This window comes from Kogia breviceps, chromosome 8 (assembly GCF_026419965.1).
Source record: "Kogia breviceps isolate mKogBre1 chromosome 8, mKogBre1 haplotype 1, whole genome shotgun sequence".
NCBI lineage: Eukaryota > Metazoa > Chordata > Mammalia > Artiodactyla > Physeteridae > Kogia > Kogia breviceps.
Window position 1 is genome coordinate 66,010,131 of NC_081317.1, and position 17,380 is coordinate 66,027,510.

Consider the following 17,380-nt stretch of genomic DNA (forward strand, 5'->3'; position numbering starts at 1 on the left):
ATAATTGCTTTACAATGGTGTGTTAGTTTTTGCTTTATAACAAAGTGAATCAGTTATACATATACATGTGTTCCTATATCTCTTCCCTCTTGCATCTCCCTCCCTCCCACCCTCCCTATCCCACCCTTCTAGGTGGTCACAAAGCACTGAGCTGATCTCCCTGTGCTATTCGGCTGCTTCCCACTAGCTATCTATTTTACGTTTGGTAGTGTATATATATCCATGCCACTCTCTCACTTTGTCACAGCTTACCCTTCCCCCTCCCCATATCCTCAAGTCCATTCTCTAGTAGGTCTGCATCTTTATTCCCATCTTGCCCCTAGGTTTCTTCATGACCTTTTTTTTTCCTTTTAGATTCCATATATATGTGTTAGCATACAGTATTTGTTTTTCTCTTTCTGACTTACTTCACTCTGTATGACAGTCTCTAACAAAGTTTTATATCTGGGTGAGTTCATAGTACTGTACACCATGTCTTTCACATGCCTCAAGTATTACATAAAACCTTTTTTAAATGATGAAACAATCAATATAAGTAATGAATTCCTGAAAATACATGGAAGTTTTAAACATACTTTAAATTAATACCAAGAAATTTTTTTTACTTCTATGCTGAAACTATTCTTTAATATAAAAAACCTACCAGTAATAAGCAAATAATCACTCCTAGTTTTTATTTTTGGTGACTCCATTTTTTTTATATTAAAGGTACCAAAGCAAGACAGACCTGCAAGCTCAATGAACACCCCAACATAGGGCTTGAAACTGTTTTTTTAATTATATGCTGTGGCATAATTTTTTTTTTTTTTTTTTTGTGGTATGCGGGCCTCTCACTGTTGTGGCCTCTCCCATTGCAGAGTGCAGGCTCCGGACGCACAGGCTCAGCGGCCATGGCTCACGGGCCCAGCTGCTCTGCGGCATGTGGGATCTTCCTGGATCGGGGCACGAACCCGTGTCCCCTGCATCGGCAGGCGGATTCTCAACCACTGCGCCACCAGGGAAGCCCATGGCATAATTTTAATTTAAAAAGCCTAGGGCTGGGTTATGTATTTGTATTCAAGCCCCTAAAAAGGAATTAATTTGCTTAGGTCTTCTTCCCTTAGCTTACTCTGTTACACAAACAATAACACAACTATAAATACCTATAAATGTATAGATTAAATGAAAAATCAAGTGCGGCTCCTTGGTAGAAGAACTTAAAATCATCAACTATAACATCAACAATAATTTTAGCATCAAAAGTAATCTGTATAGAAATTCATTTGCACACAAAAGAGACTTCCCTGGTGGTCCAAGGGACCCGGGTTCAATGCCTGGTCAGGGAACTAGATCCCGCATGCATGCCGCAACTAAGAGTCCGCATGCTGCAACTAAAGATTCTATGTGCCACAACTAAGACACAGCCCAGCCTAGAGAAATTTTTTTTAAAAAAGAAAATCATTTGCACACTAGAATAAAAGTCTTTTCTAGCTATGAAAACTATGCATCCTACTAATACCCTCTAATCTGGTAAGAAATCTTGTCACATAAATGTATCATAATGACAAGGGGAAAGAAAGTTTACAAACAGCAGTAATTCAAAATAAGAAATCTCTTTATCTAGGAAATAGTTTGCAGTGTTTCATAAAAGCAAGTGATTTCTTATATTGCAATGCAGGAAAGTGTCATGACAGACCTTATGATTCAATTTGTCAAAGGTACAGAGAAGACAAAGAAAAGAAAAAAAAATCAGTAAATATAAATGTAGACATACTGCTAAATTCTCCTTTGGAAGAAAGTAAAATATTATACTTTCAGTGGAAAATTTTCAGTGTTCACCTGATAAACAGTGATCACAAGACAGAGAAAGCATCACTGTGGCATTAAATCTTCTTTTTAAGAATTTAGAAAACACTAATTTAAAATGACCAATGTTTTCTTTACTGTTGGACTCTACTTTCAAACCTACTAATTTTAACTTGAAGCAATCTCTAATCTGCATATCAATAAAACATTTAAACTTGGAAAAAAATGTTTTTAAAGTTATAAGAATAAAAATCTTTTTTTTTTTTTTTTTTTTTATTTTTTTTTAAAAATCATTTTTAAAACATGGAAACTTGGGGCTTCCCTGGTGGCGCAGTGGTTGAGAGTCCGCCTGCCATTGCAGGCGGCATGGGTTCATGCCCCGGTCCGGGAGGATCCCACGTGCCGCGGAGCGGCTGGGCCCGTGAGCCATGGCCACTGAGCCTGCGCGTCCGGAGCCTGTGCTCCGCAACGGGAGAGGCCACAACAGTGAGAGGCCCGCAATTTTAAAAAGGGAAAAAAAACATGGAAACTTAACCTACCTGATTATGAGAGATTTGTGTTTGTCATGAAAAGGGCTAAAGAGGGAAATTCTGATCAATTTTCAATAAATGTGAATTAAGGAAAAAAACCTTAGCTCTCTGTTAATTCCAATTTTTAAGAAAATTACATTAAAATTTGGGTCCGGACAGACCCCGAAAATTATGCAATGAATGCCAACTAATATTTTTGCTTGAATAGAATAAAAGGATTGTTCTCCTATGACCAAGAAGAATTTAGAAACTTGATGCACTTTCTATTATTATGCAGCACTGTGACAAGGACACACACTACAAAGAAGGCGATTTCAACAATTTCCAAAACTTGTATTTCATATGATTGTGAGTTCTGACTAAAAGCTTGCTGGGCTTGGGCTGTATCGCTCAGGGAACTTTGGGAGGAGGAGCCACTTCAGCAGAAGGGCGAGAGCTGCCTTGGACCCACAGCACCTGTGGCGGCATCTTGGCTACCACCGGCCCGCGGCGCCCTCTGCAGGCGGACTGGTCAACCAGCACTGCGCCGCCCACACACCAGCTGGATCCCAGAGCCGCGTAGACACCCAGGGTGAAACACGCGTCGCCGTCAACCCTACAGTGAAGCCCGCGTAACTTTTACATCTGAGATTACCGAAACCATTTAAACCTATGAGAAAAACTCACCGGAGGCCATGTAAATTACTCTTAGGTTCTTAGTTTAAAATATTAAAACAACCGCCAAATTTTGAACCACTTTGAGAACATATTTAAGTGCAATTTCATATGCAAACTTGGAAATTATACTAACAATCCACAATCGCATAAGCCATATGCAGTATCAGCTATACTTGACATGCGAACGCATCTAAAAATATTTTCAATGTCTACTAGATGAGTTTAATTTTCCTCAGGTTCACAAATATTAAACTAAATTATAATAAACACAAATACAATCATGATACAAGCTCAAAGGAAAAATCATAATCTGTTACCCAATGCTTCTTACTGATTATAAAATCTGGTTTAATATATTAAAATGTAAGGCCAAATCTTCATTAGTGTTCACAAAAATGAACTCTACCTGGGCTGCATTTGGTTTGTTTGACTCATAATTTTTCTTTGTTGTTAACAGCAAAACAAATGTCTCCATTTTCCTGGTCTTATGGAGGGAGGCCCAGTCCCTCTGCATAAACTCCCTCAACAGTGTGATACTGAGAACTATGCTGACTGACAACTCTTTAAATACCACTATCTTATTAAAATGAACCTTTTAAAGAAAAAACAAAAAAAGAAGCCTTGCATTTGTTTGGTTCTTTACTGTGCTTTTTACATATAATACTTCATTTCCATTCTTAAAAGTTTTCTGTGAAATTATGAGACTAAGGCTCAGAAATGGAAATCCCTATCCTAAAATCTAATAGCAAGTAGGTACAATGATTGCACATTTAGTATGCCCCAGACCCAAACCCTAAATATAACTGACCTCTTTGCTCAACTCTCCTGCTACCACAAAAACAAACAAACCAAAGCCCACTAAATTAAGAATAAATCTGCAGCACCAAGCCCAGATGATTGCACAGAATTATGCTCAATTAAGAAACATAACCCAATGTTACTTAAGGTGCTCCTGAGCACAAGAAAAAAAAAATAATAAGCTTTAAAATCCTTAAGAAGCAAGGCTAAAATGGGTAACACAACTTGACAGTTGGCCCAAGAAAACTGCAAAACAATTTTATTTAAGAGTACTGATGAGAATTCTTTTAAAAATGAGCAAGTGGGACTTCCTTGGTGGCAAAGTAGTTAAGAATCTGCCTGCCAATTCAGGGGACAGGAGTTCAAGCCGTGGTCTGGGAAGATTCCACATGCCACGGAGCAGCTAAGCCCGTGCTCCACAACTACTGAGCCTGCGCTCTAGAGCCTGTGAGCCACAGCTACTGAGCCCACGTGCCACAACTATTGAAGCCCATGCACCTAGAGCCTGTGCTCTGCAACAAGAGAAGCCACCTCAATGAGAAGCCCGCGCACCGCAAAGAGCAGCCCCCACTCGCTGCAACTAGAGAACGCCCGCACACAGCAACGAAGACCCAACGCAGCCAAAAATAAAAATAAATAAATTTATTTTAAAAAAAAGAGCAAGCAAAATCCAAAAGCACATTAAAATAATAAACCATGACCAAAAGGTTATTCCAGGAATACAGGAATTGTTCAGTATTATTACATGTGTTATACAATTCTTTGTGTATGTGTATTGAGTGTGTGTGTATATGGATAAGTATATCTGAACATACACATATTCCCTAGCTCTGTTCACTGAGAGGGCATGGGAGCAACACCTCAATATCAATAAGCACCTAGATCTTGGCTTCTAAATATTTGAGGTAGGGAACATTCAAGATGAGCCTGAATCTCTCACTGTGCCTGAAAGGAAGGGAGTGCTCAGAGAATGATGGGATATGTCAAAAGGACAGAGAATTTACCTTGAAGGGTTCCCAGGGGCCAAACCTATGACAATTTAAGCATCAGTATAAATAATATTAACAAATTATAACTCCCTGAATAAAATAGGAAACCATAAATCCAAATTGACAAAAATAAATGAAGAAATTGAAAGCTTGATAAGGAAAAAGATATGTACATAGTTCTTTGAAACAAAAGAATAACTTTGTGGCAGAGAAGCATAGAAGATTCTGTCTTAATCAAGCAATCAAATCGAACATTACTAGTAACAGAACAAAATGAAGTTGTGTGCCACCTGATAAGATATAATTAAAATATAGCATCAACTCTGTGATATTCCTGCCAAAGATGCCTCAAGAATATAATCATGAGGAAACAACAAACAAAAATTAAGGGCATCTCTAAAATAACTGGCTTGTAATCTTCAAAGGTGTCAATATAATGAAAATCAAAGAAAGACTGAGGACGATTTGAGACTGAATGATGCTAACTTAAGAAACTTGAAAACAAGAAAATGCAATGCATCATTTTGGACTGGATACTTTTGCTACAAAGATTGCTATAACAAATGGTGAACTGTAAAAGGTCTAAAGATTAGATGACAGTAATGTATCAATGTTATTTAACTTCTTGATTTTAATGTATATACTGTGGTGATGCAGGAAACTGTCTTTATAGGAAACACACACCCAAGTATTGAGGAGTGATAGGGGCATAAAGGCAAATTATTCAAGGAAATATAAGTTCTTTATACTATTAATGCAACTTTTCTAAAAGTCTGAGATTGTCCCAAAGTTAAAAAATAAAATTACTTTTTAAATACAAAGGAATAAATTTAAGAAATGTGCAAGATCTGTGTAAAGATATCTTTAAAATATCCTTTATAAGGCCTTAAAAGAAGACTTAAATGGAAAGGCATACCATATTTGGGGGCAGGAAAACTCAATATTCTAAAGATATTTCTCTACATTTCTCTATTAAGTTTATTTCCAAAACTATAAATAGGTTTTTTATAACGACATATTATAAAGTTAAATATAATGAGGAAAAATAAACAAGAATAACCTGGAAAGCTCTAAAAATATAAAGTTACAACAATTAAAACACTGAGGTAATGGTACATAAATATTGCTGTAATAGGAATCAAAATAACTTTCAATACTGCACTGGTTAAATAAATTATACACACATACAATGCAATCCTGTGCAATCATTTTTTAAAAAGAAGCTCTAGGGACTTCTCTGGTGGTCCAGTGGTTAAGAATCTGTGCTTCCACTTCAGGGGGCATGGGTTCGATCCCTGGTCAGGGAACTAAGATCCTGCATGCCATGTGGTACAGCCAAAAAAAAGCTCTATATTTATATTTTAAAAATCTCATCCAAGGGGGTGGGGAAAGGGGAAATTAGATGAAAGTAGTCAAAAAGTACAACTTTTCAGTTATAATACTAGGGATATAACATACAACATGATAAACATAATTAACACTGCTGTACATTATATATGAAAGTTGATAAGGGAGTAAACCCTAAGAGTCTCATCACAGGGAAAATTTCTTTTCTATTTCTTTAATGTATCTATATGAGATGATGGACGTTCACTAAACCTACTGTTGTAATCATTTCATGATGTATGTAAGCCAAATCATTATGTTGTATACCTTAAACTTATACAATGCTGTATGTCAATTATACCTCAATAAAACTGAGGGGAGGAGGGGCAGGTCACATCCAAGTTACAGTTAAATGAAAAAATATATATATTCAAAGCAATAAGTATAGGTACTACCATTTGTGTAAAAAATGCATACATATGCATATACACACATATGCTTGTACAAAATATCTTATAAAGAATATATAGGGTTTCCCTGGTGGCGCAGTGGTTGAGAGTCCGCCTGTCGATGCAGCGGACACGGGTTCGTGCCCCAGTCCGGGAAGATCCCACATGCCGTGGAGCAGCTGGCTCCGTGAGCCATGGCCGCTGAGCCTGCGCGTCCGGAGCCTGTGCTCCGCAACGGGAGAGGCCACAGCAGTGAGAGGCCCGCGTACCGCAAAAAAAGAAAAGAATATATAGACTATATCTGGAAAGCCCCCAAAGAAACAGTTTTAACAATGGTTAACTAATAAGAGGAAATGCCTATCTGATGGCCAAAGGTAAGAATATGTACTTTTTACCCATTTATAACTTCTCAGTTTTATACTTTGTTGTACCTTGCACTGCCTACTAAAATAATATTTCTTTAACATATATGTACATAAATAATAAAATAAATTTTTTAAAATAAACAAAAATAAATAAAATTATCAAAAAGGAATGAAAAATGAATTTCCCTATCTCAGGGCTAGATTCTTCCTGCTAATGAAAGCTGCCTGAATGTTGTAGACTGAGAGTTCTCAGTAAAGTGTCCAAATTTTAGGTGAGGGCTCCTTTTGAAAATTAAATAAAAACAAAATGGATGAGATAAGCTACCAGTAAAAATAAATAAATTAATAAGCCTCATCAGTACCATCAGTCTCCCACTCAAAAGGATGCCCATGACCCTGCTGAGTATTTGATGGACTTCCAAAACAGAACCAAAGCAACAAGACTGATTTTCAATCAGAGAAACAAAGGGATGTCCTCAGGACTAGAATTTAAACAAATGCCCAGTGCAAAAAAAGTTAAAAGGTGGAGATAAAGAAAGAGCCAAAGTGAAGAAATTTGTCTTCTTTAACCTCCTTCAACAGGAAAAACATACCTGCAGGAAGAATGTCCTGATGAACAGAAGTGAGTACTTCTAAGGGTCAAGAGAAGCCCAGCAGATGAAAAAGACCCCAGCTCAGATTACTCCTCAGACTGCAGGGTTTAATAAGGGCTATTAGGACTTTCTAAATTATCAACCATAAGTGAACATTCATTATCAACATGCTTGAGCATGACAGGGAGAGATTTCAGCAAAATAAAAGATAAAAAACAAGGCTTAGTAAATTTTGATAGACAGAAAAAGAAAAATATGCAGCCTAGGAGCAGATACGTAGAACACTGTGCAGTGCAAGATTACATATCATGAAGGTAGAATGTAAATCCTGCTTGGAAAGAGGTTCCCAAAACACAGTCACTAGAAACCTGGCCTCTAACGACCATTTTAAAGTGTATATTTTTTTAAATTTTATTTATTTTTGGCTGCATTGGGTCTTCATTGCTGCATGCGGCCTTTCTCTAGTTGTAGCAAGTGAGGGCTACTCCTCATTGCATTGTACGGGCTTCTCATTGCAGTGGCTTCTCCTGTTGTGGAGCACAGGCTCTATGGCATGTGGGCTTCAGTAGCTGTGGTGCATGGGCTCAGTAGTTGTGGCTTGCAGGCTCTAGAGTGCAGGCTCAGCAGTTGTGGCACACGGGATTAGCTGCTCCTCAGCATGTGGGATCCTCCCAGACCGGGGCTCGAACCTGTGTCCCCTGCACTGGCAGGTGGATTCTTAACCACTGCACCACCAGGGAAGTCCCTAACCACCATTTTAAGAAAGGTGTTATTTTTCCTATTTGCAAATACATGGTAATGTATAGGAAATTTGTTTTTTCAACTGAGCCTTTCTTACTATAAATATAATAATGTTCATTCTCAAAAAAAAAATTTCTAATGAAGGGAAATCAAAATTACCAATAATCCCACCACCAAGTTAACATTCCAGTGTATTTTTCTAGACATACACACATTTATAAACATGTTTAAACACAACTAGGATCATACAATGTATACAATTTTGTCTGGTTTTTTTCATTAAAGAAAGGTTTGGAATTACCTAATGTTTTTAAATATTCTTCCAAGTTAGTAATAGCAGAGCATAGAGTTCACTTAAAATAGACCCTGTGCTAGACACTTAGGTTATTTCTAATATTTAGTTAGCAAAATATATAAGAGATCAATATTTCATGGTGGGGCTAAACAGCACCAAGCCTTTTCCTCGCAGGAGTTCTGGTAAGTGAACAAATGAGAACCACAGCCCTAAGGATAAGCTCTAGTGATACGCCGAACGTGACACTCATGCCCAGCCAGGCTCCTTAATTCATACATTCATAAATACTTACTGGTTTGCCTTGATCCCCTTGTTTTCATTTCTGGAATTGCTTGGTTTGTAATAAATTGAGAAAATAAAATTGATGAGCAGCCAGCCTTAAAACACACCTGTAATGAGCTCAGGGAAGCAGGGTGGAAGAGTGCTATTAGTGGCCCCAGAGAAACCTGGAAGAGAAGACCTAAAACGAGTCAGGTTTAGATTTTTCTCAACCTGACCTTAAGCAACCCTCCTTTGCGATCAGGCCAGAACTTCTAAGACTAACTAGCTTTTGGCAATAGCCAATTCTTTAAATGTGTGAGGCAGGGTGGAAGGTGGTATTTAAAGCCATACTTACACCTCCCATCAGATAAGACTAAGAAAATAGTAATTGTGTTTCAAAAGGGGGGGAGGGGCTAATGGATTGCCTTAGACCTCTGCTATTCAAACTACAGTCAGCAGTCCTACCTGATTTAGTGGGTTATACCAATATTTTTATAATATGTGATACAATATCAGAGTACAGACAATATCAGAGTACAGAACAGGTGGCAAACTATTGTTGTGTGAAATTTTTGTTTCAGTTTTATAGTGTGTGTGGGGGGGTGTGAGGGGGGGTCAGGATGGGTAAAATGTACTTCCTACCGTGTGCCTGATTTTAATTTCCTTAATTTTTTCATATATGTAAATGTCATTAATTTGTATAACAAAGGTTTACTACTGAGAACCTATAGTATAGTGCTGGTGAGACAGCAGTGTGCTGCTGTGATGTAAGTGAATAATAGTCGATTCCTGCCTTTGTAGAATTCTTTCAGTTTAGAAACAAACTATCACATAATCACATAAATATAAGATTATAAACTGCTAAGTGTTATGGAAGGAAAAGTTTAGTAAATTAGGATTGGTTATCATTAGGGAAGCTGATTGAGATTGGGGAAAAGGTAGGGGTGACAAGTCAGGATTGTCTGAGAAACTGCATTCAAGCAGAGACCAGAAAGATGTACTTGGAAAGGAAGAGAGTGGGAAGGAAACTCTGCCTGGCAGAAAATGGCACTTTCAGCAAGGGTCTGTAAGGTCTGGGGAAATGAAAAGCCACTGGGCAGCTTCCCTGGTGGCACAGTGGTTAAGAATCCGCCTGTCAATGCAGGGGACACAGGTTCGAGCCCTGGTCCGGGAATATCTCACATGCCGTGGAGCAACTAAGCCCATGCGCCACAACTACTGAGCCTGCGTGCGCACCTACAGCCGGTGCTCCGCAACAAGAGAAGTCACCACAATGAGAAGGAGTCCACGCACCACAGCGAAGAAACGCAGCCAAAAGTAAATAAATAAATAAATTTAATTTAAAAAAAAAAAGAAAGAAAAGCCACTGGGCAGAAAGGTAGAACCATGTATTGATAAATAAGGCTTAGTGGGGGAACTTGGGAGAGGAAGAGATAATGCAGGACTTTTAAATGTCCTGAGGGCCATTAGAATGATCCAATTTGCATTTTAAAAGATCACTGAGTAGAGAAGAGATATCAAGGGGGGGTAGAGAGGATACAGAGGTGGTACCAGGTGGAGACTAGAAGACTGATCTGATTCATATTTAGGAAGCAGAAGTGACAAGGTTTGGTGATGGTACAAATGCGAGGTCTGAAGAGCCATGAGGTGTCTGGGATAACCCTCAGGTTTCCCAAGTTAACAATGAAATGGAGTGAGGTGCAAGAAAAACTCAGGAGCAGAGCTGAGAGGAAAGATCACAGTTTGGCCTGTTAGAGTTAACAGGTAGAGATGCCAAATTAATAATTAAAACTGGATGGAAATATAAAACAAAGAAGTCATCACCAAAACGGTTTTGATGATACATTATTCTGCTCCTTAAATATTTACCCACAGTAATGTGTAATACAAACCCAGGAGAATCTAGAATGAATTTTAAAGTCTCACAGAAAGAGACTCACAGCCTTAGAAAAACAAACTTATGATTAACAAAGGGGAAAAGTTGGGGGGGGTGATAAATTAGGATAAATCAGAGGTTGGGATTAACATGCACACACAACTATATATCAAATAGATAATCAACAAGGACCTACTGTAGAGCACAGAGAACTCTACTCAATACTCTAATAAACTCTATGGGAAAAAATCTGAAAAGAAATAGATATATGTATAACTGAGTCACTTTGCTGTACACCTGAACCTAATACAACATTGTAAATCAACTATACTCCAATATAAAATAAAAATTAAATTTAAAAAAATTTTAGTCTCTATGGAGCAGCAATTCATAAAAACCACAGTAGCTGAAGCCACTGTGTATCTGAAAATACAGAGGAAGAGCAACGGTGTAACTAAACAGTCACATTCAAAACAATCCTCTTTTATGAAATAGTAAGGAATCACTTGTCTATTGTGTTCGCAATATGCTCCACATCTAACACAGCGCATGGCACATAGGAGGTGTTATCTATTGAAGACAAGTACCCACTACTAGGCAGAATAAACCACAGCAAAAATAAAACAAATGGCGCAAATAACAAGCAATTCTGCAAGGAAAAACTGTACTATGAAACATACAAATGTATAAATAAGGACATTTCTCAGGGAAAAAAAGGGAAATGAGGTATTTAGCACAAACTCAATTCTCATACCCAAATAGATGCTATGTTCTCATCCCTAAGAATCGGCTTACTTTCAAGCTTCTAGGAAAGACCACCCCAGGCAACCTCACTGATCCCTAGAAGTCCCTACATATGAGAAAGAATAGAAATGTAATAAAAGCTTGCTGTTGAAAAGCTATAGTAAAATCTCATCTAGGTTATTAAGACAAAACAAAAAAGGTTAAAAATGGCAATTACTAATGATATTTTTTCCTCTAAAGTCTCCTGTTTGCAGATTTTCTAACAAACGTGGACTTTAACTGGTTTTTTCTCCTGCTCACAAAGGTCACACTGATACATAGGAGAAAAATCCAAAGATGCACATAAACATGAAGGAGACAACCATAACCCCATTGCCCAGAAGTAACCACTTTCAATATTTCATGTGGAGCTTTTTCTGTGCATACATGGGGATGGAAAGTAAAGAGTGATACACAACTAGACTTAAGTCTATAAATGAGATTACAGAACACTGCTATGGCAAGTATATAGGACTGAGGAAAGACTAACCTAAAGTGACAACTGAGCTGAGCTATCTGAAGGATGAGATGGAATTAACCAGACAAAGAAGCACAGGCTGCTAGACAGAGAGAACAAGAATATGTGCTGGGTACCGAACCCCACCAAGTCAGGCAACTGGGGAGAGGGAGGAGACTGGCTGGGCAAAGCCTTGTTGAGAGGACTTAGGGAAAGAATAAGGTGAGGCCATTCAAAGAGAAACAAGGTAGACAGACTCCTCAAAGGGAATGTCTCAATTGCTTAGGTGGGAAAAGGATTAGGCCCTACAAGTGTGGACTTAGATGATCAGCATATTCTCCCAAAGGGTGTAAAGAGTAGGGGCACAGGGGAATCTTTGGGGAGGGGAGAGGGGGGTGAAGCTGCAGGGAGAAAAAGATAATAATCCGATATTTTAAATTTATATTTTAAGCTCCATAAAGCCTTCTAGATTGATAAGGATAAAGAAAATGCAGTGACTAACTATGGTACAACTCCCAAGAAATTCATATTAGAAATGAAGGTAGGGAGAGAAGCATTAACTATTCATATTACAAAAAAGAAAATATAAATTTTGAAAGACTGAAAGACCTGCATTAGACACTGAGTTTAATGAATGTACCTGTTTTATCATCATGGAATGTACCTGTTTTATCATCATATCTCCAATAAACATACAACAAATAAATCAATATCAAGGGAATAATCATTATGAGTATTATGTACGAAAAAAGACTGGGCTAACAGAAAGGGACGATCTTAATGACATCCAGACAAGAAAAACACAGCACTATACTCAGGACAAAGCCACACACAGAGAATTCTGCCTCTAAGAAGTGGTCTTGGTAGTGAAGCAGGAAAGAGTCAATAGGCCCCTCAAAAGGGCCTATCAATACTACTATCCCTACCTGCTCATTCACTCATTCAAGAGAAAATGTTTAATCCAGAAATTCCACTACTAGTTATATATCCAAGAGTTTAAAAAAAAAAGCATACAAAAACTAGTTCATGAATGTTCATAGCAGCATTACTCATGACAGCCAAAATGTACAAACAACCCAAATGCCCATCAACCAACCAACAGACAAAATGTGATATATCCATACTGTGGAATATTATTCAGCCATAAAAATGAATAAAGTACTGAAATATGCTATATAACATGGAGGAACTCTGAAAATATTATGCTAAGTGAAAAAAATCTAGCCACAAAAGACCAAGTATTATATGATTACATTTATATGGAAAGTACAAAACAGGCAAGTCTACTGAGACAGAAAGCAGATTAGTCCTTGCCTGGGGCTGGGGTGAAGATTGGATTTGGAAGAAATGGACAGTAACTGCTAATGGGAAAGTATTTCTTTTTGAGGTGATAAAAATGTCCTAAAATTGATTGTGCTGATGATGGTTGCACAATTCTATACATATACTAAAAATCATGAAAAAAATCCACTTTAGGGGCTTCCCTGGTGGCGCAGTGGTTGAGAGTCCGCCTGCCGATGCAGGGGACACGGGTTCATGCCGCCGAGCGGCTGGGCCCGTGAGCCATGGACGCTGAGCCTGCGCGTCTGGAGCCTGTGCTCTGCAACGGGAGACGCCACAAAGGTGAGAGGCCCGCGTACCGCAAAAAAAAAAAAAAAAAAAAAAAAAAAAAAAAATCCACTTTAAATAGGTGGATTTTACGGTATGTGAATTATATCTCAAAAAAGCTGTTATTAAGAAAGAGGGTATTTTGAGCACCTGGGGCACTATGGTAAACTGCTGGAAATAGAACAAAGAAAACACAGACACACGCAAAACCTGTCCTCAGAGCTCTAACATTCTAGAAGACGCGAAAAGGCAATCAACAGGCAATTAGAAAACGATGAGAAAAGCAAAGAATTCAGACTGTACCCCAGTGGCACCTAACCTAGCCCTGTATGATTACGATGTCTAGAAGATAACTCAATATACCAGATTTTCGTCCTTAAATTGAAATTTAAGTCTAAGAAACTTTTTTAAAATTAAGTACCTGTTCAGCCTCTTAAAATCTGCATTCTTAGTGAATGTTAACAGACTCTTAAGCATTTGTGCACATGCAATGTTTAAAACATGTTTTTAACTTTACAAAAGCAACAGATTACAGTCTATTAATAAAATGAAACAAGTCTCCGATTTAAATTATATTGCCAAGTTCGTGGGGTGCTGTAAAGATTATGTGCAAACTTTTCATAAGACCTTAAACTGGAAGAAAGAGGGCCTAAAAAACCCGAACCGTGTGACACATTCCAAAACAAAGCCTGGGAGTTGGGAGGGGACCCGCAAGGTAGGAGAACTAGTAATGATCATAAAGAACTGAGTGCTACAAAGTAAAAATGGACCTTTAAAAAGCCACTAATTTTCAAAAACACTTCGAAATTAGAATATTAGTAACCGTTGCCATAGAAACAGTGACGCTGAGTTTCCCGATATTAAAAATAAAAAATACTGCAAATTCAAGTGGGTGAAATAGGGCAAAGTTTGGTCCGAACGTAGGTGAACCGAGCCTACCAAGAAACTTCCACAAGGGTAAGAGTGGACCGACTGCAACTTTTAACCTATACTTCCGAAGCAACGCTTGATAAATCACCCCGCAGGGTAATTTACCAACTGCTAAAAAAAAAAAAAAAAAAGTTTGCCCTCTCTTCTCCAGGCGGAGGAACCACACAAAAACGCTCCCTGGCATTCGCCCACAACCAAAACCAGACCGTGCAGACGTGCGTGGTTGCAGCTCAAGGGGAGACTGGCTCCGAGTTCACCCGGAAAGCATCCGAATCGAGCCCTGCTGGTTTCATTGGCTAAGCCCCGAGGAAAGCCCCAAGCTCAAGCCCAGAGCCCCAGCCTGCCTGGCTCCTTTCTTCACATACCCACCCCCCGCCACTTTCCATGCCTGGCATTCCACGCGACCCGATCCAACTCATATTTATTAAGCACCCACTGTCTACACCGCATCGTGGCTAGAGGCACTACAGGAAGAAATGGCCCCAAGCCGGAAAAACTAAAAGTATAGCCACAGGGGCTAAGGACGGACCCGAGAGAGGAGCTGGCTACCTACGGTGGGGTGGTCTGGAGAGGAGCCCTCACCCTTACGCTGCGGGTCATGAGAGTCCCAGGGAAGAGATGGCCCCGAGGGGCGCACCAGGCCCGGCCTCCGCGGAGTCCACCGCAGACCGGGCTGGGAGGGCAAAGGTAAGGTGTAGGCATCCCCGGACCACCCGCGAGTTTCTGTTCCAAGGAGTGCGACCCTGACTCCGGCCCCCGGGAGAACGGCGAGCCTGGGGACCGAACCCCAGGAGGACCGGAGCGGGCTGTCACTGGCTCCCGCCTCCCACCCCGAGACCATGGCCGGCCGCTCTCTCGCCAGCGTGACAGTCGCGGCGGCCGCGGACCTAGCGTCTCTGGCCCGGCGTCTCCGCTCCGCCGGACGCCGGCACCCCCTGCTGCCCCGCGGAGAGCGGGGCAGTGCCGGGAAGACCGCCCGGGCCCCTCCCCCCACCGTCCCCATCCCCCGGACTCCGGAAAAACGGTTACCTGGCGCGCAGGCGGGGGAAAGGACACGACCCAGAAGAGGAAGGTGAGAAGGCAAACGGTGGCCTCCGGCCCAGGGAGATTCGGGAAATTTGGGAGACTTGTTCCGCACTGGGTGACAGCTGTTCGCTGCGCAAGCGCACCCGGCCCCAGTCGCCCGATGACTCCGCCGCTCCTCACCCTCCCGTCGAGGGGCAGGGAGACAGCGGCAAAGGCGCGCGCACAGCGCCAGCCGGCTATCCCTGCGCGAGGGCGCGCGCGCCATCACGTGACCGCTGGGGCCCGGCACTTAGTGGGTCACGTGAACTTCCAAACAGCTTAAAGGTGCCAGGCACCTTCTGGCTTTGGGCTTAATCTTTCGCACTGTTCTTAGCTTAGGCTTCCGCCGCGCTTCGTGTTTTCTGGAGACGGACCTGTCCCCTTCTGCCCAGAAGGGGAAGACACTTGAGCAGAAGGAAGGAACAGGTGCACAGAACCTTGCCTGGAAGTGCCTACCGGTTTCCCGCAGGGCTGGACCTGATGGAGTCCACGCGCCACACGTCGCCCTGGGCTCCGACGCGGGCCTATGGCGGTCTCCGGAACGCGGACGTCACAGTGGCGTTGCCCTGGGTGCGGCCTCGCAATGCCCAGCTGAGCCTGGCTTGGATGTCGCGGCTCGCTGCTGGGCAGCAATGACAGCGTCTTACGGCCGGGGCTTCTGAGCCTCCAGACCGAAATGGGAAATCCCGAGTGAGCGAAGGGTGTGTGCCTGCCAACCCTTTTAACAAGTTACTCAAGCGAGAAGCTGTGTTGTTAGCCGAGGGGAGCGAAACTGTCCTGTATTGCAGTCACCTACGCGGAACAAGTCCGCCCCGCGCAGCTGTGCTCTTGAGTCCCGAGGCGGCCCCAATAGGAATTCGGACGGGGGTCTCTCAAAAACTTGAGGTGACAGCACTATGGCCTGAATTGTAGTAACAGGAAGGGCAGGTACCTCCGGACCACTCAGAACGTACTTAAATTAGCTTACTACAACTTGTTATTTCTGCGCTGTACTTCTGCCTTCCAAGGTGTCAGAAAGAACCACACAGACCTTACTTAACTAAGGTCATTGTACTACCAAAGACAGAGGGCTGAGCACCAGGTGTTTTGCAAAGCTGAACAATTCTTTAAACTTGCTGTAGAGTTCCCAGCTGGGTCCTTTGTGACGTTTCCCCTAACAAGACTCTTCTCGGCGAGGAAAGATTGGGCAGAACCTTACACTTCTGAGCACACTCGGGCTGTCTCATATGCTGAGTTTTCTACTACAATCCACTGATTTCTGTTTTTTTAAATATCTAAACAGGTCCACTTACCGCACCCTGGAAGTATTTTCTCACTGGAAGGGGCATTGCGAGGACAGATGAAATATGGGTGATTAAGTAAAGCTAATGGAATTATTGGGTCACCACATTTCTTTAGTCATTAAATTAGAAACATTACCCACATAGGTACACGATTGAACTTCCCTAATATGTAAACTCAACTGGGACTTTTCCAAATGTGTATACTATGAGGATCCCAACCCTCCTTACAAGTCAATCGGATATGCTAAAACAATAAACATATAACAACATTCATTTAGGGCTTACTGTGAACTTGACACTTTTAAGAGCTTCACATATATTAATGAAATTAATTCTTATAATCATTCAATGAATAGGTATGATTACCTCCTTGTTAACAGATATGAAAACCGAAGTATTGAGATTAAGAAATATGTCAACTACTAAACACCAGGGTCCTTGGAAGCCATATGCTGAATTAGACGAGGAACCCAGTACACCAAAACTAAAAGTCTGGAAACCTGAATTCCAGTCCACTCACAATTTGTAGACACATGATATTGCACAAATAACGTTTGTCGAACACAGTAAATCGAGTCTCAGTTTTTTT

General features: G+C 40.8%; 1 protein-coding gene across 14 annotated transcripts in view; it reads right to left on the minus strand.

The window, feature by feature from the left end:
• The window catches only part of KDM4C (lysine demethylase 4C), a 430,596-nt gene that overhangs the window by 389,425 nt on the left and 23,791 nt on the right, over positions 1 to 17,380 (minus strand). For 4 of the 14 annotated variants that reach the window (XR_010841967.1, XR_010841969.1, XM_067041566.1 and 1 more), the window contains exon 1: positions 15,473 to 15,769. The exons of 1 other annotated variant lie outside the window; for it this stretch is intronic. Coding sequence is in view for 9 of the 13 variants with exons in the window: in XM_067041566.1 (XP_066897667.1) it covers positions 15,473 to 15,734 (262 nt within the window). In the remaining 4 variants the exon portion in view is untranslated. Of the gene's footprint in view, positions 1 to 15,472; positions 16,008 to 17,380 lie in introns of those variants that run through there. 9 more of the 14 variants (XR_010841968.1, XM_067041568.1, XM_059071829.2 and 6 more) reach the window with 6 other exon arrangements.